This window comes from Ictalurus punctatus, chromosome 7, assembly GCF_001660625.3.
Source record: "Ictalurus punctatus breed USDA103 chromosome 7, Coco_2.0, whole genome shotgun sequence".
Classification (NCBI taxonomy): domain Eukaryota; kingdom Metazoa; phylum Chordata; class Actinopteri; order Siluriformes; family Ictaluridae; genus Ictalurus; species Ictalurus punctatus.
Window position 1 is genome coordinate 2,161,480 of NC_030422.2, and position 23,790 is coordinate 2,185,269.

Genomic DNA, 23,790 nt, shown 5'->3' on the forward strand with positions numbered 1-23,790 from the left:
GTCAAGTTCATCTCACCAAATACTGTAATAAATAAAAGGGGTAGATCAGGGTGCCCAATACGTCCGGTCGATCTCAAAGGAAGTGCTGGTAGATCTCCATTAAAATAAAAATAGATGTTATGATGATGTAGAGGGCAGCCAGTCTGAGATCTCGTCTTTTCTCTCACCATGCGTGTGCGATCAAACGCGCCAGCGCTAAAGGCTATCGAGCGAAATCACTGAGTTAACTTTCCGATTTATTCCTCCTGAAGAAAGGGTACAAAATGAGAGAGGTAGCGGGATCAAGCAAGAAACCGAAGACTCATCACTTCCATGCGGAATGGGAGGATGATTTTTTTCACGATGTCATATTCGAAGTGCGTTTGTCTGATCTGCCAAGCTACCATTGCTATTCCCAAAAAGGGGGATGTGGAGCGGCACTTTAGGACTGTTCATAAAAACTACGATTCTCACGACTGACTTCAAATGCTAAGGCGCCACCGAAGCGTCGTTCCGGGTGAGTCACTCCATCATTAAACACAAGAAGTCATCCCAAGACGGAGAGGTGATAAAAGAGGCATTCGTAGACGCAGCTGACTCGTTGTTTCGGGACTTTAAAAACAAAACCGAAGTATTATCTTCAATCAGAGCTCTCCAGCTATCAAGAAGTACAGTTCCACGGCGCTGTGAAGTCATGGCCGAGGATTTGACACAACAGCTTTGGAAGGACATCACAGACGGCGCGTGTTTCTCACTGCAATCGGACGAGTCTACGGACGGAAGTGATACAGCCCAGTTGTGCGTTTTTATTCGGATGTTGTTTACAGACAGGACTGCAAAAGAAGAGTTGTTAACGATGCTGCCCATGAAAGAAGACACGCGGGGAGAGGACATTTTTCAGTCTTGTAAAGACTTCATTGACGAAACCCAGCTCCCAGTGTGCAAACTGATATCAGTCACCACGGACGGTGCGCCCGCAATGGTTGAGCAGCGCAAATGGATTCATCGCCAAGTGCAGGGAAGACGATGCTTTCCCTGACTTCCTGAACTACCACTGCATAATACACCAACAAGCCTTATGCGCAAAAATGCTGAACGTGAAAGAGATCGTGGATGTGACAACAAAGATACGTGCTAGATTCTATACGTGCTAGATCACTTCAAATACAGCTGTTCGTGCGCATCTGGAGAAGGCAGACTGCGACCACTCTGAGCTCCTGCTACACACTGACGTGAGATGGCTTAGTAGGGGTAAATTCCTGCAGAGATTTCGAGAGCTCTGTCCGGAGATAAGCGAGTTCCTTTTTGCATGATATTTTTACATGATATCCAGAGAATTTTTGTGAATTTTTTGAATAAAATATAAAGGTTTTTCACAGCCTACTTTGCTCATATTTATCAAGGGTGCTAATATTAGTGGAGGGCAGTGTATATCATGTTTTTACTTGCAGTACCTTGTAGAGCCAGTAGGTTCACACAGCACAGACGAGCTCAGATGTGCAGACTCTAATCTATGAAGATAAAGTTTTTGCAAATGGCAGTGATACAGTTTAAGACTTCCTGCTTCATTGTGTAGTCTTATCTGAAAACTGTACACAACTGCACATTATCTCACGTCAGTCATTTCAGATCTGATTTACATTAAAAAATAACCATTTATATCTAGCAATGAATGTTGTGATTAATTGACGTTATTACACAAAGAGTTTATTTGTTCTTATTTGTTCGTCAGCAGATATGTGATTTTAAATGATTTTAATGCTTACACATTTTAAATGATTAGCAGTTAAGACATGAAACATTATTGTGGTTTGGTTTATATTGTAGTTGAGCTGTGTGAGAAATGAGGAAATGCTGCCATTCAAATTCTCAGTAATGCCAAAATTAAAACAGTCACACCTGCATGTTCTCACTCTAGTTTCTGTGGCAAACACTAACAGCACTCAGTGAGCTGAGCTAATAATAAAAGATGAACATAATGTTAGATGTCACTGCAGCATACATTAAAGACCTAAACATCAATTAGTGATGGGGATTAATAAATATAAAAGATCTAAACACACATTACCTATGGGGATTAATAAATATAAAAGATCTAAACACTTGTTTATGGGATTAGTACATACAGTCCCCTCTGAAACTATTGGAACAGCAAGGCCAATTCATTTGTTTCTGCTGTACACCTGTAGACCTTTGGATTTCATATCAAAAGATGGATATGAGACAAGAGTTTAGAGTTTTTATTTCTTGGTATTTACATCTTGGTGTTAAACATCATAAAACATAGAACCTTTTGTATCAGACCAAACAGTTTTTAGGTGAGCAAAAGTGAAGGAACAGATAAGTTGAAGTAAACTGAAGTAAATAACACTTAATGTTTGGTTGCATATCTCTTGCTTGCAATAACTTCATCAAGCCTGCAGCTCACTGACATCACCAAATTATTAATTCCCTCTTTTGTGTTGCTTTTCCAGACTTTTACCAGAGTACATATCAGACTCTTTTCACTTTTTCCATTTAATTTGTTTTCATTTAAAACTTTTTTAGATTTCAATAGCATTTTATTTCTCAAGCCTATTTATTCAGTACCTGTCATCAGCATTACTCAATACTTGTTCATCTCCAGAAAAACACCTCCTACTTTCACATGAAGCTTTACAGATTGTTATCTTATCATTTGCTCGAGCCATATCCCCCTGTAGATCTCGTCTGGTTTCCCACTGCAGCTAAGCAGGGGTGAGTTTGGCCATTACCTTCATGGAAGACTCTCTGGGGAAAACTAAGCTTGCTGCTGGAAGCAGCAAAGAGAGCATGGGGTGCTCACTCTGTGGGGTGCTCAGTGTGGGTCCTAATGCACAGTCTTTGGGATGAGACATTAAACCAAGGTCCTATGGTCATTAAAATCCCAGAACACTTATTTTTCTGTATAACCCTGGTGTCCTGGTGAAATTCCTCCATTGGCCCCCATCATGGCGCCCTAATAATCCCCATCCCTGAATTGGATACATCACTCTCCTCTCCACCAATAGCTGGCTGTTCTGGCTGTTCTGGGTGTTCTGGCTGTTCTGGGTGTTCTGGTGTATCCAGGTGGATGCTACACACTGGTAGAGGTTGAGGAGGCACCTCCCCACCCCCACCCCATACAATACAAAACACTTTGAGTGCCTAGAAAAGCCTTACACTGATCTAAGGAATTATTATTATTATTATTATTATTATTATTATTATTATTATTATTATTATTATCATTATTATCCAAATATAATGGATGAAAATACACACAGATTTATTGGAAAAATCTAAATCTTAGAATCCCTTTCACTGATCACATCTAGGTTTTACATTTAAGAACCCCATTTTGTGACTAGCAGAAGCCCTGCCTCCCAGCTTCATAGGAGGTTCTGACATCAAGTCCAGTGAACTTTTCTGATCTTTATGGACTGCATCAAACCCAAAACCTGAAGTAAATCTGACAGAATAGAAAAGTTTCTTGATTTAGGAAAGACCTCGTTCTTTTAAAAGAGTTAGCTTGCTTACTCAATCAAACGAGATAAAAAGCTTTACAGAAAGGTCCACTGGATGTCTTGTTGAGATCAATCATGAACCTGAGTGAAGTAGCAGAGGAACTGCACAAGTTCAGGAGTTGAATAAAGTTATGTTCTGCAAATTGTTGTTATAATTTCTGGGTTCACCTGAAAAGAGCACATCAACTTTGACCAGAACGGAAGTCTTTCTCACTTTCTCTCTGTGTGTAAGAACACAGGAAGTGTAGTGTCTTTAACACAGACCACTGATCAGTCAGTCCTTCATCAGTGTGACAGGATGGAGCTCCGTCCACTCCGTGTGATGATCTGTGAGTAAATGTTTTCTTTGTGTCTTCATTAGAGTGAGTGGCGGCTTAAAACAATATGTTCAGATGAAGTCTAATGTCCTGTGTGATGAGGTTAATATGTGATTAGAACATTTTCGTAAGAATCTCTGATATGATTGTTGGATCAGTGTACATCCATATCAGTTGTGTGAGTTAGTTCATTTGAGTTGAGCCCTTGTGAGAACTTTTATTATTATTTGGTAACTGAGGTTAAGGTAAGGGTTACATTTATATGTAGAATAGTGTTAGTTAGTTGCATTAATAATGATATCAGTGGGAGCGTACAGTACAGTCCCCTCTGAAACTATTGGAACGGCAAGGCCTATTCATTTGTTTCTGCTGTACACCAAAGACATTTGGGTTTGTGATCAAAAGATGGATTGAGACAAGAGTTTAGGATTTCAGCTTTTATTTCCTAGAATCTACCAATTGGGTGTCTGAAAGAAATGTGCTATGTTCTATGTCATTTACAGAAGCTGAAATTCTAACCTCTCTTGTCCTTTTCATCTTTTGATCTCAAACCCAAATGTCTTCAGTCTACAGCAAAAACAATAACTCGGCCTGCTGTTCCAATGGTGTCAGAGGGGACTAAATATTTTTTATTTTCAGCATAGTTTATGTGGATTGCTGTTAATTGGGTGTGTCCTCACTGCAGCCTGTAGTGTAATGACATTAGATTAGATATACTACGTACTGGATGTTCTAACCTTACCACTAACCCCAACCCTAACCATAGATGGATAACAGTGATGTACTGTGTCTGCCGTTGGTGCATGCGTGTTACAACATGCAGTACGTAGTGGATAAAATCCAATGTGTCACTACTCTACAGACTGCAGTGAAGACCTTTTGGTTAATTTTAGTGCATATGTTTGGAATCTAAAATCTACCATCTTCAAGATTTGTGTGTTATTTTGGGTTGTAGAGTGTATGTGGTGACGTGGAGTTTTTTCTGAGCGTGAATCAGATTTTGGTTTGTGTTATTTTCGTGGGCTTTTATCATGGATGAACATTTTCTGTTTCTTAGAAGGTATGAAAGGAAGAGTACATGAACATGTTATGTTGTTACTTTTAAATAAATAAATAAAAGATAGTGTTGATAAGTTGTGCTTAAGTGTGTGTGTGGTAAGAACTGCGGCTGCATCCGAAAAAGCATACTGTGACAGGTCTACTGCATTAGATTCAGTAGCCTACCTGCTGCATTAGATTCAGTACCTACTGTATTAGATTCAGTACCTATTGCATTAGATTCAGTACCTACTGTATTAGATTCAGTACCTATTGCATTAGATTCAGTACCTGCTACATTAGATTCAGTACCTGCTACATTAGATTCAGTACCTATTGCATTAGATTCAGTACCTGCTACATTAGATTCAGTACCTATTGCATTAGATTCAGTAGCCTACCTGTTACATTAGATTCAGTACCTGCTACATTAGATTCAGTACCTACTGCTCTGTCGTTGATACAGTACAGTACTGATCAGTAGTAAGTGGTAAGCATGAATACAAACCAGACATACTACTCGGCACCGATTCTGACAGCTCATCTGTGCCAGTCCCGTTGCATTATGGAAGGATTCTCAACCTTTTGTAACTAAACCCCCTGCAAGCCTCCCCTATCATTTGGCATGCCCCCCATCCCCCCTCCATATTAGAGGGGACCAGGTATAATAGTGATCTATTTTTTATATATATATATATATATATATATATATATATATATATATATATATATATATATATATATATATTCTATAATCTGTTTTTGATAGATAGATAGATAGATAGATAGATAGATAGATAGATAGATAGATCAATAAAAAGATAGATATAACGGACAGGTATTGAACATGAATGATATGAAATGTTTCTGAACACTATAACTACTTTGAACAGAGAACTAGGCTGTAATAACATGGACTATTTTACATGTAAAACATCTTGCATTACATTCGTCTTACATTCTAAAAACATTCACATTGGGACGAATAGGGACGAAGGGCGCGTCGCCTTATCCATGACATTGTTAAATCTCCGTCTCTCACCCACATAGCAAAATTTGTTTGGCCACTTGTGGGCCACATACTTGCTTTAGTTCTAGCCCAGTATACGCCTGGGTCCCCGGGCCAAAACCGGCCCACACACTGCAAACCGACACACACAATTTCCTCCAGCCCAGATCCGGCCCACACACTGCAAACCGACACACACAATTTCCTCAGGCCCAGATCCGGCCACACACTGTAAAGTGAATTATATTGTTTTATTTGGCCCGGGTCTGCCCCAGGCACTGTAAGACAGATCTGGCTGAGAGTCGGCTTGGTCCCCGGGCCAGATGTGGCCCAGAAACTGCTAAATGTACTTCATTTTAGTAGGGAAACTCAAATTCAACCATTTAATAAGATTAAGGGTTTTTATTAAACATTAACAAATACACTACAATATGAACATTTATTAACAACACACTTTTAAAAACAACAAGATAACAAATAAATATATTTACAGTATATTTAAAGGCAAAAACAAATTATCTCTCTGTCTCACACACACACACACACACACACACACACACACACACACACACACACACACACACACACACACACTGCTACCAACACACGCACACAAAAATTCAACCACTTAAAAACATCAAGGACTTTTATAAACAATTAAAAATACAATATGAACAATATGAATTCATATAATATGAATGTAATATGAATATTTATTAACAAATAACAAAATAAGTTAAACAAATATATTTACTTTTTGTAAAGAAAAGACATATAGAGAACATACAGTTGCGATCGGAAGTTTACATACCCCTTGCTGAATCTGCAAAATCTTAATACTTTTAACAAAATAAGATTGATCATAAAAATCCCATGTTGTTGTTCATTTAGTCCTGTCCTGAATAAGCTATTTCACAGAACATATGTTTACATATAGTCCACAAGACAATGGCTGAGTTTATGAAAATTACCCCGTTCAAAAGTTTACACACCCTTGATTCTTAATACTGTGTCGTTACCTGGATGATCCACGAGTGTGTTTATGTTTTGTGAGAGTTGTTCATGAGTCCCTTGTTTCTCCTGAGCAGTTAAACTGCCCCCTGTTCTTCATAAAAATCCTCCAGGTCCTGCACATTCTTTGCTTTTCCAGCATCTTCTGTATATTTTAGCCCTTTCCAACACAGGCTATATGATGTTCAGATCTGTCTCTCACACTGAGGACGACTGAGGGACTCGTACACAGCTATTACATAAGGTGCAAAACACTCACTGATGCTCGAGAAGGTGACACGATACATTAAGATTCAGGGGGGTGTAAACTTTTGAACAGGGTGATCAGTTTAAATTGTTTATTTATTTAAAGATCTTATTTTTTCCATTTAGTACTGCCCTTCAGACGCTAAATAAGATACTTAAACTGTGTGTGTTCATTAACCTGTGTGTGTTCATTAACATGTGTGTGTTCATTATCCTGTGTGTGTTCATTAACCTGTGTGTGTTCATTAAACTGTGTGTTCATTAACATGTGTGTGTTCATTATCCTGTGTGTGTTCATTAAACTGTGTGTATTCATTAAACTGTGTGTTCATTAACATGTGTGTGCTCATTAGCCTGTGTGTGTTCATTAACCTGTGTGTGTTCATTAACCAGTGTGTGTTCATTAAACTGTGTGTGTTCATTATCCTGTGTGTGTTCATTAGCCTGTGTGTGTTCATTAGCCTGTGTGTGTTCATTAACCTGTGTGTGTTCATTAGCCTGTTTGTGTTCATTAGCCTGTGTGTGTTCATTAACCTGTTTGTGTTCATTATCCTGTGTGTGTTCATTAGCCTGTGTGTGTTCATTAACCTGTTTGTGTTCATTAACCAGTGTGTGTTCATTAAACTGTGTGTTCATTAACCAGTGTGTGTTCATTAAACTGTGTGTGTTCATTAGCCTGTGTGTGTTCATTAGCCTGTTTGTGTTCATTAACCAGTGTGTGTTCATTAACCTGTTTGTGTTCATTAACCAGTGTGTGTTCATTAAACTGTGTATTCATTAACCAGTGTGTGTTCATTAAACTGTGTGTGTTCATTAGCCTGTGTGTGTTCATTAACCTGTTTGTGTTCATTATCCAGTGTGTGTTCATTAGCCTGTGTGTGTTCATTAACCTGTGTGTGTTCATTATCCTGTGTGTGTTCATTATCCTGTGTGTGTTCATTATCCTGTGTGTGTTCATTAGCCTGTGTGTGTTCATTAACCTGTGTGTGTTCATTAACCTGTGTGTGTTCATTATCCTGTGTGTGTTCATTAACCAGTGTGTGTTCATTAACCTGTGTGTGTTCATTATCCTGTGTGTGTTCATTATCCTGTGTGTGTTCATTATCCTGTGTGTGTTCATTAACCAGTGTGTGTTCATTAACCTGTGTGTGTTCATTAGCCTGTGTGTGTTCATTATCCTGTGTGTGTTCATTAGCCTGTGTGTGTTCATTAACCTGTGTGTGCTCATTATCCTGTATGTGCTACTGAGCTCAGGTTTTTCCTGATATATGACATCATCCTGCAGGCTGTATGTATTACACCACAGCTCTAGTGCACAGGAGCGCCTTTCTCATGTGAGACACATAGAAGGAAGTGTGTAATCCAGTTTCAGATTAGCAGATGTGGATCAGATTAAACATGAGACAGTAATGAGCAGCATAGTGACCTGAGTGAAAATAGCTTTTTCTAAACTCCATTCATTACTGAAACAGGTCGATATATTGCATTTCTTACAGCTGAAGTGAAACTAAATATAGATTTTTTGCAGTATATGACATTGTTCTCATTTGTCTTCTTAAAGAAAAGAAACAAGTCAGCGTTACATCATATTCTCTGTTCCTCTTCCCTTTTTAGTGCTTATTTCACTTATCCGAGTCGGACAAGCTCAAGGTGATTTATACATATTTTATTGCCTATGTTGTGTACATGTTGGATTTGTATTAAGGTGGAGAAGATTGTTTGTACATTGTCATGCAGAATGTAAGTTGTTTACATTGACAGTGTGTGTTTGCTTTTTGACTTTTTCACCAGTTCTGTCTGTGGAGCCGAATTCACCTCAAATATTCAGAGGAGAGACGGTTACACTCACATGTAGGATTTCAGGATGGAGTGGACCGTACTACTGGTACAAAGATGGTGTTTATAGTCACGGTTCTGCTGAAAATTACTACACTATAAAAGTAGATCAGAGTCACAGATACAGATGTTACGGGTCTATTGATGGACGGTCAACGGCATGGAGCGATGAAGTGACTCTCTCAGTGATGGGTACATGTCTGATCTTACACTCCTGTAACATGCACTGATACACATAATCATTACAAAACACACTGATTAAATATCAGATGGTCAGAGAAGGGTGTGTTTGACTGATTTGATGTATTTGTTGTAACTGTACAGAGAGACCAAAAGCCGTTCTGACGCTGCAGCCTGATGGACAGATATTCAGTGGACAGGAAGTCACTTTCACATGTGAAATACGAGGACATGCAGACACTGAGTGGATGTACAACTGGAATAAAGATGACGTCCAAATATCCTTCTACACTGAGAGCAGGAAATATTCATTCACTCCTGTAGAGTCTCTCAGCGCTAAATACACCTGCAGCGGACGGAGAAGAAGCGACTCTCAGACCTCAGAGACCAGCAACACTGTTACACTCACTGTGTCAGGTGTGTGTGTGCGCGTGTGTGTGTGTGTGTGTGTGTGTGTGTGTGTGTGTGTGTGTGTGTGTGTGTGTTAATCTCTTCCTCACACCAATATTTATTAACTTCAGCATCACATCACTACATGCAGTGTGGATTAAAGTCACAAAAATTCAAATATTTCATATTGAAGGATGTTTTAAATAACAGTCAAACATAATGCAGTACATTTTGTCTGTACACTTTTTCTTGAATAAGAGAACAATGTACTTCACATTAAATCTACTCTCACAAAAACTAAATTACTTTCACAAATACCACAAAATATTTTGATAGATATTCATGAATAATTTCACTATGACAGGAGTCTTTACAGTGTATCAGTAATAGTGTGTTTGTCTGTAGTAGTGATTAGTGTGTTAATCACTCTGACAGCAGAACATGAGCAGTTAACATCCTGAACTGTGTGTTTCATCTCCAACTGCAGAAAAACCTAAACCTGAACTCACACCAAGTCGTGAAGGAGCTGTACTGAAAGGAAACTCCGTGACTCTGTCCTGTACACTGAAGCTGCAGTCTGCTGGATGGAAGTTTTACTGGATCAAACCCACACAGAGCACTGAGACTGAGACTGAAACAGACTACTACAACATCAGCTCCGTTAGAGACTCTGATGGGGGTCAGTACAGGTGCAGAGCTGGAAGAGGAAACCCAGTCTACTACACATACTACAGTGATGCACTCTGGGTAAATGTTACTGGTGAGTGAAAACAGGTTGCAAAACACTGCATCATCACTAATCACTTAAATATACAGCAGTTGTAGTATTAGAACTGTATATTATTGAAGTGTGTTTGTATTCGGTTTAATAATGAAACAAAAATAAAATAATAAAATGAATAATAAAATTATGTTTCTGCAGAGAGTCCTAAAGCTGTGGTGACCATAAAGCCTGATAAGCATGTGTTCAGAGGAGAGACTGTGACTCTCAGATGTGAAATACAGGGAGGAGGAGACACTGAGTGGACATACAGCTGGTATAAGAAAGATAACACACTCTACTCATCCCGCACAACACAGGAGTTCAGCTTCAGCTCAGTTAGAAATGATGACAGTGCTGAATACACCTGCATAGGGAGGAGAAGTGACTCTCAGAGCTCAGAGATCAGTGATGCTGTTACACTCACTGTATCAGGTGAGTGTGTGAGTTTGTTTTATCTTATCATTAATTATATATAACAAGATTACCACTCTGTATGATTTGATTTTATTTTATTTTACATTTGTTGTCCATCAGATGCAGCAGAGGCAGTAGTGAGTGTGTCTCCACTGCGCTGGCTGACTGAAGGAGACTCAGTGACTCTAAGCTGTGAGGTTAAACACTCCTCTACAGGCTGGACATTCAGCTGGTACACAGAGGTTCCCTCCAGAGACAGTCAGGGTTCCCTCAGGTACAGTACAGCGCTCCTCTCAGACAGCAGCAGAGGATCTGGAGGCTCCTACACTCTCAGTCCTGTTACTGTGAAGCACACAGGAGTTTATATGTGCAGAGCAGAGAGAGGAGAACCAGTCTTTCACACACGGGACAGTAACCTACAGCCACTGTGCATCACTGGTGAGGAAATAAATCAACAATAGTGTTGAGTTGGAGTGTAGCAGATGTACATTTATTAATATTAAGTGTTGTATCTGTGCTAATGTGTTGTATAATAACTGTTTATATTTAAACTCCTTAGTGAGGAATGTGTAAAGCAGCTGAATAAGCACCTGATAGTAGATTTTTATTCGGATATCATTGTCTAATCAGAGCAAGTATTAGTCCTGTGGTAATTTTAATGTTACACATGTTTACTAAACTGTACACTGAAATTAACATCATAATAAAATCAAAATACATGTTAATTTTCAGAATAAGATCTGAATTATAATGTGTGTTTCAGGTGAATCTCCTCCAGTGTCTCTGATCATCAATCCCAGCAGAACTCAACACTTTACTGCTGACTCTCTCTCACTGAGCTGTGAGGACCAGAGTGACTCTACTGGATGGACAGTGAGAGGATACACACACAGTGAGGCAGTGTCTGATTGTTCATCAGTTTCAGGATCTACATGTAACATCAGCTCCCTCTCTACATCACACACTGGAGTTTACTGGTGTCAGTCTGAATCTGGAGGACGCAGTAATCCTGTCAACATCACAGTGCACCGTGAGTCTTCAATGTTCTCATCAGTAATAGATGTACAATATACAGGAATAAAGATAACACTTTTATAATCTACTGAATTGGTGAAAATAAATTATAATATTGTTGTAAAGAAACTGAGTGCAGTGTCTAGGGTGACACAGATTTGATGTTTATATTCAGTCGATTCTAACAAAAGACCAACAGATAGCGCTGTGTTCAGGGCTGCAGAGATCTGAGACACAGAGGTTTATACACACATCTGTACACAAAGATCAGACTCAGAAGAAAAAGAGAAGAAAAATACAAAGAGATGATAGCAATAGAGGCATAAAGACATTAGACTTACGTAAATAAAACTATTATCCCCATATAGAAGTTAGACTGCAGAGGGTAAACCTAAAAAAGCTTCTCACAATGTTTTAACAATAAGAATATAAACAGAAATAAGAATAACTCATGAAGACTAGTTTAGTTTCAGGATGTTAAGAATATTACAGTGAAAGCTACTTTCACATCTGAATGTTACTGATAAAACTGGCATTTAAGCACATTTTCTCTTTCACACATGAAGACTCTGTGAGCGCTGCACTGTGTACACTCTCTCTGATATCTACCACTGATTTACTGTAGCTCTCTGTGTTAAAATCATTACTGTAATTTACACACTTTCTGATTTCAGTGTCTTCTTTCTCTTTCCTACAGGTGGTCATGTGATCCTGGACAGTCCTGTCCATCCTGTGACTGAGGGACATCCTCTGACTTTACATTGTTTATCTCGCAACTCAAAGACCTCAGCTTCTGGTGTTGATTTCTATAAAGATGGTTCAGTCCTGCAGAACAAGACTACAGGAGAGATGACCATCAGTACTGTCTCAAAGTCAGATGAAGGTTTCTACCACTGTAAACACCCAGAGAGAGGAGAGTCACCCAAAAGCTGGGTTTCAGTCAGAGGTGAGAAACCTTGAGAGAATTTATTTTTATTTGATTCTCTTTTTATTAACAAAGTTTATATGCACAGTGTTTTCAGTCAGCTTTCAAAGTATTTGATTCCCTTTGTAAAAATAACATTAAAACGTGCAGTGAGTACTACTACTACTACTACTACTACTACTAATAATAATAATAATAATAATAATAATAATAATAATAATAATAAATTTGATTCTGTAGCACGTAGCACCTAAAACTGAAACTGGCTGTTAATTAAATGATGAACAGGAAGAAAAAGAGGTCATTTTTGTGTTAGTAAAAAATGTATGTTTTAGGATTAAGGAGGTGCAGTTAAAGGCCTAGAGGTGGATTACGGCACTATATATATTGTTCATTCTTGCCAGTCTGGTCGTTAGAAGCCACTAGTAGATCAGTACTGGTGGATCCAAGACTCCAGGGTGTAGAGAGTTACGGCGAGGTCATGTACTGTGTGAGAATTAAGAGTGTGTTTGTTTGATTCTCTGTGAGATGGGTAAACAGTGTTAATGATAGAGTACAAATCTAATCTGTGCTTGGTTTGAGTAAGGACTACAGCAAAAAAGGATCAATAAGAGCTGATAAAAAAAAAAGATTGTTGTGAGTGACCTAATGCAGAGTTCAAATGAAAGTGTGTTATCAAAAAATTATAACTAGATTGTGAACGTTTCCAGAAGGTGTAACGGTAATGCCATCAATATCAAATGAAATACCTGGAATTCATAACAGTGGAGTTTTGGGTGCTAGAAAAATGTCTGTTTTATCAGTTTAATTTAATTTAAGAACGTTGGAGTCCATCCATTATTTTAGATCATGAATGTGTACAGTTAATGATGTGGAAAGTGGATGCATATGTGGGCAAGTGGATGCATATACTGTACCTGTAGTGAAAAGGAGGGGGCCAAGGACTGGGATATCATGTGTGACGGGGCAGGAGAGAAAAGGAAACATGAACCAAGCTAGAAATCCTGATAGAGGAAAGGCACCAGCATCAGCAGAAAGGAGTAGATTATGAGTGGCCTGTTGAAGAGCAGTCTGAGTAGAGAATGTAGATATGATTGGAAAGGCTCAGAGAGATTGCTGGTAAACACTCTTTAAAACCGTCTGAACAGAAATGGAAGATTAGAAATTGGACTATCATTAGAATGTACGTTAGTGTCAAGGCTAGTATTTTTGCGAACTGTAATGACAGCAGGTTTTTTCATTTGTGTCTTTCTTTCCTCAGACTCAGGGTCTGGATCCAGTACTGATATAGTATTTGTGTCTGTGGGACTGAGCTTGGCCTTTCTGTTCATCATCCTTTTACTGATCCTGCGTTGGTGGCACAAATCCATCAAAGGTCTGATAATTAGTTTTCACTAAATTGCTTATAATATAATCAGTACTTCTACAAAGCTTAGTCTATAAAACATGAAATAGTATACGTTACACTAACATGGAAATAAACGTTAACAAAATGGTCCATGACTGGTATCTGACACTCAATAATTACTCTCGTTACACAGGATTTTACACATCCTTAATTATCATTCAACTAACGTACAATGCTTCCATTAAATAAGAAATAGTTACCAAACTAATAAAAATAGGAAAAGAATACTAATTGGGACACAGTGCACTTACAATTGCACAATTTGGTGCTCATTTATTAATCTTTATCAAATTCAACTTGTGTCTAAATGTTTTTGTAGGCCAATCTAATAAAAAAAAAAATCCCACTAGATTTACACAAGTCTTAGCATTGCTGCTTTTCTTCATACTCATGTGCATGATAAATTCCAATCAGCTGTAAATTGAATCAAGTGCATTTATGACACAGTGTTATATGAATTCCCAGAAGGCATTCTGGACTTCAAATCCCAGCAGCCACCACACGTCTGTACCAGACACATGATCACCCACACCTGACTCTCTTTCTGGTTAATAAGTGCCAGTCTGTATATAGTCACTGTTCGCAGCTCACTCTGTGTCTGGCTTTGTTTCTCCCACTTTGTCAAGTATGCTCTCCTGCCTCGTCTGTATTGATTTGTGTATGTTTTGCTTTATTAAACTTTATTCTGTAAGTACATCCGTCTCAGCACTCAAGAGCTCTTGTAGGATACACTATTGTTTTCTAAACTAACTGGATTCTCATGAGTAACACATTATGTATGAAAAGGCTCCTGTGAATGATTTTCAAATAAATTTGTTCATATCCAGCTTCATAAATGAGACCAATTGTTGCTTACACATTTAGTGGCTTGTAATTACTGTTGGTACATTTCAGCGACATATACACTAACTTATAAGCATTCTCTAAAATAAAGTTTGTATGGTTTATAAATTGAGCAAATGAAGAATTTCCGTCTTCTCATACAGGAAAGGACAGAGACATACAGCAGAACAGCAATCAGACACCAGGCCAGAACCCGAGTCAGTCAGGAGCTGAGGATTCTCAGTCAGGACACGCTCCACTTCAGACCGGTCAGAGAATGTGTCACATAATGAATACTTTCCTTATGTATATGTAGCAATGTGGCTCTTTTTTTTGCAACAACTAACTGTACTATGGAGATCCTCATAAATCCTGCCAACTACGCCACGTGTAGCTATGCGACTCATTTGTTTCGTTTTTGTACCAACTACGCCACTGAGAAAACAGGGAAAATAACCCAAATAAAGACACGCAAGTACGTTCCACTTAGAACGGGCAAGAGGCATGGGTTTCCATACAAGAATACATTTTATTTTAAAGTTAAAAAGACTGGTCAAGAATTATTTAAAAGAAACAACATCCAACGCAGTCAGGCATTGGTCAAATAAAACAGTCACAAGAGGAAGTTAACAATAATCATAGGAGGACTGAGGCTTCCTGTATGAAGGGCAGGCTAGTACGACAGCACCAGCTATACAAAAGGCAAAAGCACCCCACTAATCAAAATCATACCCTCAAAATTCACCGAGAATAAACACAGCAATAATAATGACCCTTAATTAAGTAAAGACAAAGGTGCAGCAAAGAACTCCTCCCAGCCTCAGGAAGCACTCAGCTCCTACAAGGAGATAACAGAAACACACAAAATCAATTACAATACGCTCAAATCTGACAAACAACAGAATAAAACAAAACAAAGACAAACTTACTGTCACAAAAACACACAACCTCACACTCAAACTGATTACAGGTAGCAAGTTTACCAAGACTGACCAAAACCACTAGTACCACATAGCAGTATCAGCATAACTGATAAAGACTGTTACAACACAGTTAATTAAAGAAAACTCATATTAGTGACAGTAACCAACACAAAACAAAATAACGAAACAAAGCAGAACAAAATAAAACCAAATCAGACCATCAAGCAGCAAAACCAAACAGCAAGCAGCCCCAAAGCAACCAAGCAGCAACGTGGCTTCACGAATGAGGGGGAGGCGTTATACCGATATGACCACATCTCACTCAGCCCGCCTTAACGCATGCAAAATCGAGGACCCTAAGAACAAACAGGTGTTACAACCTCAATTAGGAATGCATGCAATAGAGTTTAGCTCGAGTAATAGAACTAAACGATTTACCTACTGTGATCCGATGACATGATACTCACAATGGAACATCCGAAAATCATGATAGCGTCTTTAATAGTTGTGACGGCAACAGCTGGTGCTCCGACCGGAGCTACGTTAAACTACCATGCTACACAGTTGAGAGCCCTGACGGCACACCACACATGCACAGTCTCGGCAGCCTAACGTCACTCTAAATAAATAAATCGCATGATAAGTGGACAACGCTAGCATCAAACAGCTAAGCAATAAAGCTAAAACCACATACCTCTGTAGTCCGTAGCAACGAAAAGAAGGCGTGGGTTTTCGATCATGACGCATTCCGTGAGGCCTAAACAACAGCTTATATACTATGGTAGGGAGAGAGCCCATTGGCCATGTAGTTAATAAGGATGACGTTTTAGTCACGGCACACCTCACTACATATACAGTAATTCAATATAAGATCATGTTCTTACTAACAAGCTAATTTAACAATGTTCATTTCAGTGGAATTGTTTTCAGAATTGTCTGAAAATTTCTCCTGTTTATTCTTTATTTGCACTCCTTTCTGTAGATGTGCACATTTATGCCACTGTGGAGAACGCAAGTAAAAGTGAGAGAGATTTCTTTATTTCATGTCAAATATTTCCACTTACACTAGAAGGAATAAATCTCAGATTAACACCATACAGTAAATACATCTCCTGTAGTGACGATCACATTGCACTGTGATTAGGTGAAGCTGCAGCTGAACTCAGTGGGGCCGTTTATGCACAGGTCATGAAGAAAAAGGAGTCACACAAGAATAAAGGTGGAGTATTTTTATACTGCAACTTCACATTTTATATATAAAAAATATTTACAGTCTACAGTACATTCAATCATCTACTATACTAAAAATCTGCATGCACCTCCCATTTTAGGTGTCAGTTCCACTATAAACCTCAGAAAGAAAGAAACTACTAAAACCTGTTTATTATATAATATATTCTACATAATACCACATGTGCAAGGGATAATCCTTGGCTAGGTGTACATTACATGATTTTAATACACTACGTGGAGGCAAAGAACCACTCGATGTGCGGTTATACCATGGTCACTTGCCAGTACTGACAAGATAAATCTAACATTGATGTTTGCAGCACAGTATTTGACTGAAAAGATTAGAAATAACGGTTATTTTTTGTGTTATTTTATTTCCCTAAAGAGGCCACGTTAGGGAATACCGTTGCCATTAAGGTGTACTTGGTCTGCGACAATGTTTCAGTAGGTGGTATGTGTCAACATAACATACACATGAAAGCTAGGACCCAAGGTTTCTCAGCAGAATATTTCCCAGAGCATCACACTGCCTCCACTGGCTTGCGCTCTTCCCATAGTGCATCCTGGTGCCATCTCCTCCGCAGATAAGCGATGCACACGCACCTGGCCGTCCACATGATGTAAAAGAAAAAGTGCTTCATCACACCAGGCCACCTTCTTCCATGACACTCTGACTGGTCTGCTGTTATACAGCCCTATACACAGCAATCTGCGATGCACTGTGTTTTCTGACACCTTTCTAACATAGCCAGCATTAACATTTACAGCAGTAGTTTGTGCTACAGTAGCTCCTCTGTGGGATTAGAATAGGCAGGCTGGCCTTTGCTCCCCACATGCATCAGTGAGCTTTGGGTGCCCATGATGCTGTCGTCGGTTCACTGGTTGTCCTTCCTTAGACCACTTTTGGTAGATACTACCCACTGCATTACGGAGATGCTCTGATCCAGTCGTCTAGCTATAACAATTTGGCCCTTGTCAAAGTCGCCTCCATCACATCAACTTCAAGGACTGATTGTTCACCTCCTGACTAATATATCCCACCCCTGACATGTGCCATTGTGTGTGTGTGTGTGTGTGTGTGTGTGTATATATATATATATATATATATATATATATATATATATATATATATATATATATATATATATATATATATACACACACACACACACACACACACTAAGCATCAGTAAATGTGCATACAAAATTTTTCAAGTTTAAAAAAAAAATAATAATTGAACATGTTGTTCAAACCCATAACAAGGAGAAGTGACGATAAGCTCCACATTTAAAACTGTGTTCAGTTACATCCCATCATGCACCTGTAATTCTCCACACTGATCTCTTTTTCTTTTTCTTTTCTTTGTTTTTTTTTTTTTTTTTTTACAAAGGTTGATTCAGATTAAAATGTTATCTGTGTTTGTTTTGTTCTGTTCACTGTCACTGCAGATGATGATGCTGGACCCAGTGATGTGATTTACACTGAGCTTGAACTCAAGCCACAGAAAAAAGCAAAGAAAAATCAAGGTAAAGCTATCTGTACATATTTATATAAATCTGCATGTACATTACTTTTTTATTGTTTTCTGATTTATTAACCAATTCATATAGTTCATGTGTATTTAACAGTTGAGATGGCATTAATGACATTAATTCAGCGTTTCTTGTTTACATCTAGTGAAGGCCAGTGTAGAGTATGGAACTGTTTACTCACAGCTGAAGCAGAACACATAGGTAAGACAAAATCTGTTCTATTTTCAAATCTCAAATTGAGATAGAAATACTTGGAGAGATCTTAGAATTGTATAGAAAACCTAGTTCAAGTTTTGTGCCTTGCTCAGTAGGAGTTCAGTTGGAGTTATAAACAGTTATAAATATAAATAGTGTAATATAAATGCTACAGCCTCAGTTAGATTGCTAACAACTTTCTAAATTACTACACCTAAAGCAATTCTAAAAGCAAATAATGTCAAAAAGCAGCTCCAGTGTCCTCTCTTCCTGTTGCTGCAAGTCTTACCAGCTGCTGGGTATCATGATGTAATCACAGCGGAAGTGAGTCAACTGTAGAAATGCTCTATAGCTCTTAGCAGTAGAAAATAGAGATGTGCATTCTGGTTCCTCTCACAGCTCAAACACTCAGTAAACAAAGTGAGAGAGTCCTCTAGAACTTTAAATTCCTGGGCTTGATCTTTACTTTTAAAGAAAACTTCTAAACAAATTTAGGAAAACAAATAAACCTCAGTCTATAGAAAAAAAAAACAACCCTATGGCAACCAGATCCCACAGCTGAACGTATAATGCATATTATGACAAATAAATCAGCTGCCTTCACAGTTTTTCACAGTAGAAACTGGGTTTAATACACTTTTTATTTGTACTATATGTATATATCTCCCACCACTACCTGGCCCTATAATTTTACATTCACAAAGACTCGTTTTTGCTGATGTATCATTAGTTACTGTGGAATACAGTGTGTGGATTAAACAAGCCCGTGTCTCTTGTTCAAGACGACATCAAACAATCATCAATTGTTGACTCTACTTCCAATCCAATTTTTTGGGAAAATACCCTAATAACATTTCTATTCATAAAAGATAAAGTGGTTTAAAATCACATCTTTGATGCATTTTCATGTAATTTCCTCCTCGTATAGTACACTGACACTCCTATAAGAAGTGCAAATATTGCAGTGTAAAAACATACATGACAGTTTCTCCTTAAATAAGCCATCACTATTTACTGCTTTATATTTAATAATTACTGAATATACTGAAATATAAATTTGCATTGCCTTTTAAATGTTCCTTAATGATTTGCTGTTGGCTTAAAACACCAAAGTTTAACCATTTCAGGAACTAAAATCTAAAACTGCTGTAAATGTTCATTTACAGGTGCTGGAGGAGTGAATACACAACTGAACAGACGAGAGAGAAGAGAGAGAGAAGTTCATCATGTGTGCAGTGACAGTAAAATCAGAGTGAGGTTGTTTTGTACAGGTTCTTTGCACTTATTTGGTTTAAAATGTGTGTGGGGGGGGATTAAGAACGTGTGTATGGACAGCATTAAGAAGTATTTACAGGGTGTATTTTATTGATTACTTGTGCCACTATTAGGACTGGTTGTAAAGCAAAAGGATTTAGTAGTAATAGTAAGAGTAATAAGTCAATGTGACTGAACTTTTATTCTTGAAAATGTTTTTTCACTCATGTGAGGGGCTTCATCATGTCATCTGTGTGCAGTTCACACCACCAGAACTCTAAGTCGTTATGATCACATACAGAGATACACTGATGTATTTTCCACCACACGGTACAACCACAATCACCAGCCTACAGTTAAAAAGATCATGTATCATTTCATCATAACAAATATCACTTCATGGTTTCATTGTATTAAGCAACACTTTAAATAAATGCGTGCAGATATCACAAACCACAACAAGATGAATATCTATCACAAGTCCTAAACTGTGTGCACCAAATGTGTCTGTAATGTCACACGTCTTCCAGAAACTATCGTTTTAATGTATTTTTATCGCACTGTAACAAGCCTGTTAGAAAAGTCATGTGCATAGAGTGTACAGTTTTATCTCCAGCAAACGTTTGTACTCATCTCCATCCATGTGGACATAAGCAGTATCAGTATATGTAAAGTTAGAGGTGCTCAGTACAGTGCAATCCCTCAATTTATTTACTTGGTATTTTAATTTTTTTTTTTTTTCTTTGGTTTAAATTTGTAAGCATTTCAGCAATTACAGTTGTACTTTTAGTTCACACAAATGATATCCTGCATTAAAATATACATGTATACAAAGCAGCTGTATTTTATTAAGGGGCGTTATTCACTGATTAACCTCCAGTTGCTTTACAAGTGATGACGTCCTATGAAACAATGCATATATTCATTCTCATGCATCATTATTGTTGTACTCTACAAGAAAAATACCTGCATTGCAGTAGAAATCATCAGCTCTGTTTCTCATTAATATTATGTTTATAAAGTGGCTAAAGCTAAACAGAGAGCATGAAAAATTTCAGATGAGGAAATATTTTATCAATCCTGCATCACACAGACTGTGAATAAAGTCTACTGTAAGATATTGCAAATTTAAAAACAAAACAAACAACAACAAAAATGCATTCATGTGTTTTCTGTATAAAGGGGTCATTTTATTACCTTTACGCACTTGTCAAAAGATTACGACAGTGCCATCTTCTGGGTATGATTCATTTTAGAAAAGTCTACGCATTATTAAATTCTATGTCTTTGAAAATGTACATTTTACATTTGTTTTTAATTTGTGTGTTTTTTTGGAAATACTAATGGTTAATGACCACAAACACTATTAACTTAAGTGAATAAAAGGCAATAATCAGCAATATGCGTTCACACACATGACTTTATCTGAAGGTTTCATTGATGCAACATGATACTGAGTTGTTAGAAAAGATATGTGTAGTGACGCCATTGTCTGATGAAGTAAAGGAACCGATGAACCGGTTCATTGAAACAAACTGTCCGAAAGAACCGGTTCGTGGAAATGAATCGGACTTTCCATCAGCCCCCGCATGTAGGGAAGCGGCCCGCTTATAAAGCTGAAGCTCCGCCCATTCGGCATGAACCATTATAAACAATAAATATCAGGTAAGTATGAACACAACAACCTCACACATAAAGATAAGTATACATCATCATAAACATATAGATATGAACATATAATATGATCATAATGTGAACATACACACATATTAACCACCTTCCTCATGTTCATTTCAATAAAAGTCCCCCTTTTCCCGCAGACACATAAACACTGGTGCAGAAATAGGACAGGAGTTTATCTCCTCCCTCTTGCTGTAGTCTCGGCGGACTGGACCCGGAAGACGGACGCGGACAATCTACAGCACAAACAAAGACAGACTATACAAATATACAGACACGTCAATAAAGATGTTCTGTTTTAAACTTATCTGGTGTGTGTAGTGTGATTATTGGGGATGTGGATCAGCAGGGAGAAGTAATGTGTGATAAAAACCTGTGTGTGTGTGTGTGTGTGTGTGTGTGTGTGTGTGTGAAATGGAGCTGTAGCGCAGACCCACGTGTGCAGTCTAGACAATGACTAAACTACTGCGTGTGTGGGGAGATGATGTGAAGTTAACTAGATGGGCGGAGTGTGAGTGCTGTCTTGTCTTCTGTCACACAAACTTCTATGGGAGGTCCAGATGACTTGTAATGAATAATGAAATAAGAAAAAGATAATATAATATTATTGTGAATGAAGCAGCTTCACACAGATATAAACCAGTCAAGTTCATCTCACCAAATACTGTAATAAATAAAAGGGGTAGATCAGGGTGCCCAATACGTCCGGTCGATCTCAAAGGAAGTGCTGGTAGATCTCCATTAAAATAAAAATAGATGTTATGGATGATGTAGAGGGCAGCCAGTCTGAGATCTCGTCTTTTCTCTCACCATGCGTGTGCGATCAAACGCGCCAGCGCTAAAGGCTATCGAGCGAAATCACTGAGTTAACTTTCCGATTTATTCCTCCTGAAGAAAGGGTACAAAATGAGAGAGGTAGCGGGATCAAGCAAGAAACCGAAGACTCATCACTTCCATGCGGAATGGGAGGATGATTTTTTTCACGATGTCATATTCGAAGTGCGTTTGTCTGATCTGCCAAGCTACCATTGCTATTCCCAAAAAGGGGGATGTGGAGCGGCACTTTAGGACTGTTCATAAAAACTACGATTCTCACGACTGACTTCAAATGCTAAGGCGCCACCGAAGCGTCGTTCCGGGTGAGTCACTCCATCATTAAACACAAGAAGTCATCCCAAGACGGAGAGGTGATAAAAGAGGCATTCGTAGACGCAGCTGACTCGTTGTTTCGGGACTTTAAAAACAAAACCGAAGTATTATCTTCAATCAGAGCTCTCCAGCTATCAAGAAGTACAGTTCCACGGCGCTGTGAAGTCATGGCCGAGGATTTGACACAACAGCTTTGGAAGGACATCACAGACGGCGCGTGTTTCTCACTGCAATCGGACGAGTCTACGGACGGAAGTGATACAGCCCAGTTGTGCGTTTTTATTCGGATGTTGTTTACAGACAGGACTGCAAAAGAAGAGTTGTTAACGATGCTGCCCATGAAAGAAGACACGCGGGGAGAGGACATTTTTCAGTCTTGTAAAGACTTCATTGACGAAACCCAGCTCCCAGTGTGCAAACTGATATCAGTCACCACGGACGGTGCGCCCGCAATGGTTGAGCAGCGCAAATGGATTCATCGCCAAGTGCAGGGAAGACGATGCTTTCCCTGACTTCCTGAACTACCACTGCATAATACACCAACAAGCCTTATGCGCAAAAATGCTGAACATGAAAGAGATCGTGGATGTGACAACAAAGATACGTGCTAGATTCTATACGTGCTAGATCACTTCAAATACAGCTGTTCGTGCGCATCTGGAGAAGGCAGACTGCGACCACTCTGAGCTCCTGCTACACACTGACGTGAGATGGTTTAGTAGGGGTAAATTCCTGCAGAGATTTCGAGAGCTCTGTCCGGAGATAAGCGAGTTCCTTTTTGCATGATATTTTTACATGATATCCAGAGAATTTTTGTGAATTTTTTGAATAAAATATAAAGGTTTTTCACAGCCTACTTTGCTCATATTTACCAAGGGTGCCAATATTAGTGGAGGGCAGTGTATATCATGTTTTTACTTGCAGTACCTTGTAGAGCCAGTAGGTTC

The 23,790-nt window shown here is 38.5% G+C and overlaps 1 protein-coding gene and 1 long non-coding RNA gene across 3 annotated transcripts; one reads left to right on the plus strand and one right to left on the minus strand.

The window, feature by feature from the left end:
- The first annotated feature begins 3,801 nt into the window (after nucleotides 1-3,801).
- LOC128632968 (obscurin) lies at nucleotides 3,802-22,001 on the plus strand. The gene is made up of 16 exons (XM_053681314.1): nucleotides 3,802-3,832; nucleotides 8,739-8,774; nucleotides 8,886-9,152; nucleotides 9,285-9,557; nucleotides 10,018-10,290; nucleotides 10,453-10,725; nucleotides 10,828-11,145; nucleotides 11,471-11,737; nucleotides 12,419-12,667; nucleotides 13,908-14,021; nucleotides 15,041-15,145; nucleotides 16,782-16,820; nucleotides 16,944-17,018; nucleotides 18,482-18,559; nucleotides 18,711-18,766; nucleotides 19,927-22,001. The coding sequence occupies exons 1-15, from the start codon at nucleotides 3,802-3,804 to the stop codon at nucleotides 18,764-18,766; spliced, it is 2,454 nt and encodes an 817-aa protein (XP_053537289.1). The 3' UTR covers nucleotides 19,927-22,001.
- Nucleotides 15,386-16,574, minus strand: LOC108262147 (uncharacterized). 2 transcript variants are annotated; one of them, XR_008396669.1, is made up of 4 exons: nucleotides 16,494-16,574; nucleotides 16,267-16,418; nucleotides 16,018-16,155; nucleotides 15,386-15,714 (listed from the first exon to the last, which is right to left on the minus strand). It is a non-coding gene; the product is annotated as an uncharacterized LOC108262147 (long non-coding RNA). The 2 variants fall into 2 exon arrangements; XR_008396668.1 differs by having other exon boundaries at nucleotides 15,386-16,155.
- Nucleotides 22,002-23,790: the final 1,789 nt, after the last annotated feature.

Excerpts from the sequence above, each read along its gene's own strand:
- LOC128632968 (XM_053681314.1), top strand. The coding sequence starts at position 3,802 with ATGGAGCTCCGTCCACTCCGTGTGATGATCT. Across the intron at positions 9,558-10,017 it reads TGTTACACTCACTGTGTCAG|AAAAACCTAAACCTGAACTC; the intron begins GTGTGTGTGTGC and ends CTCCAACTGCAG. Across the intron at positions 17,019-18,481 it reads GGAGTCACACAAGAATAAAG|ATGATGATGCTGGACCCAGT; the intron begins GTGGAGTATTTT and ends CTGTCACTGCAG.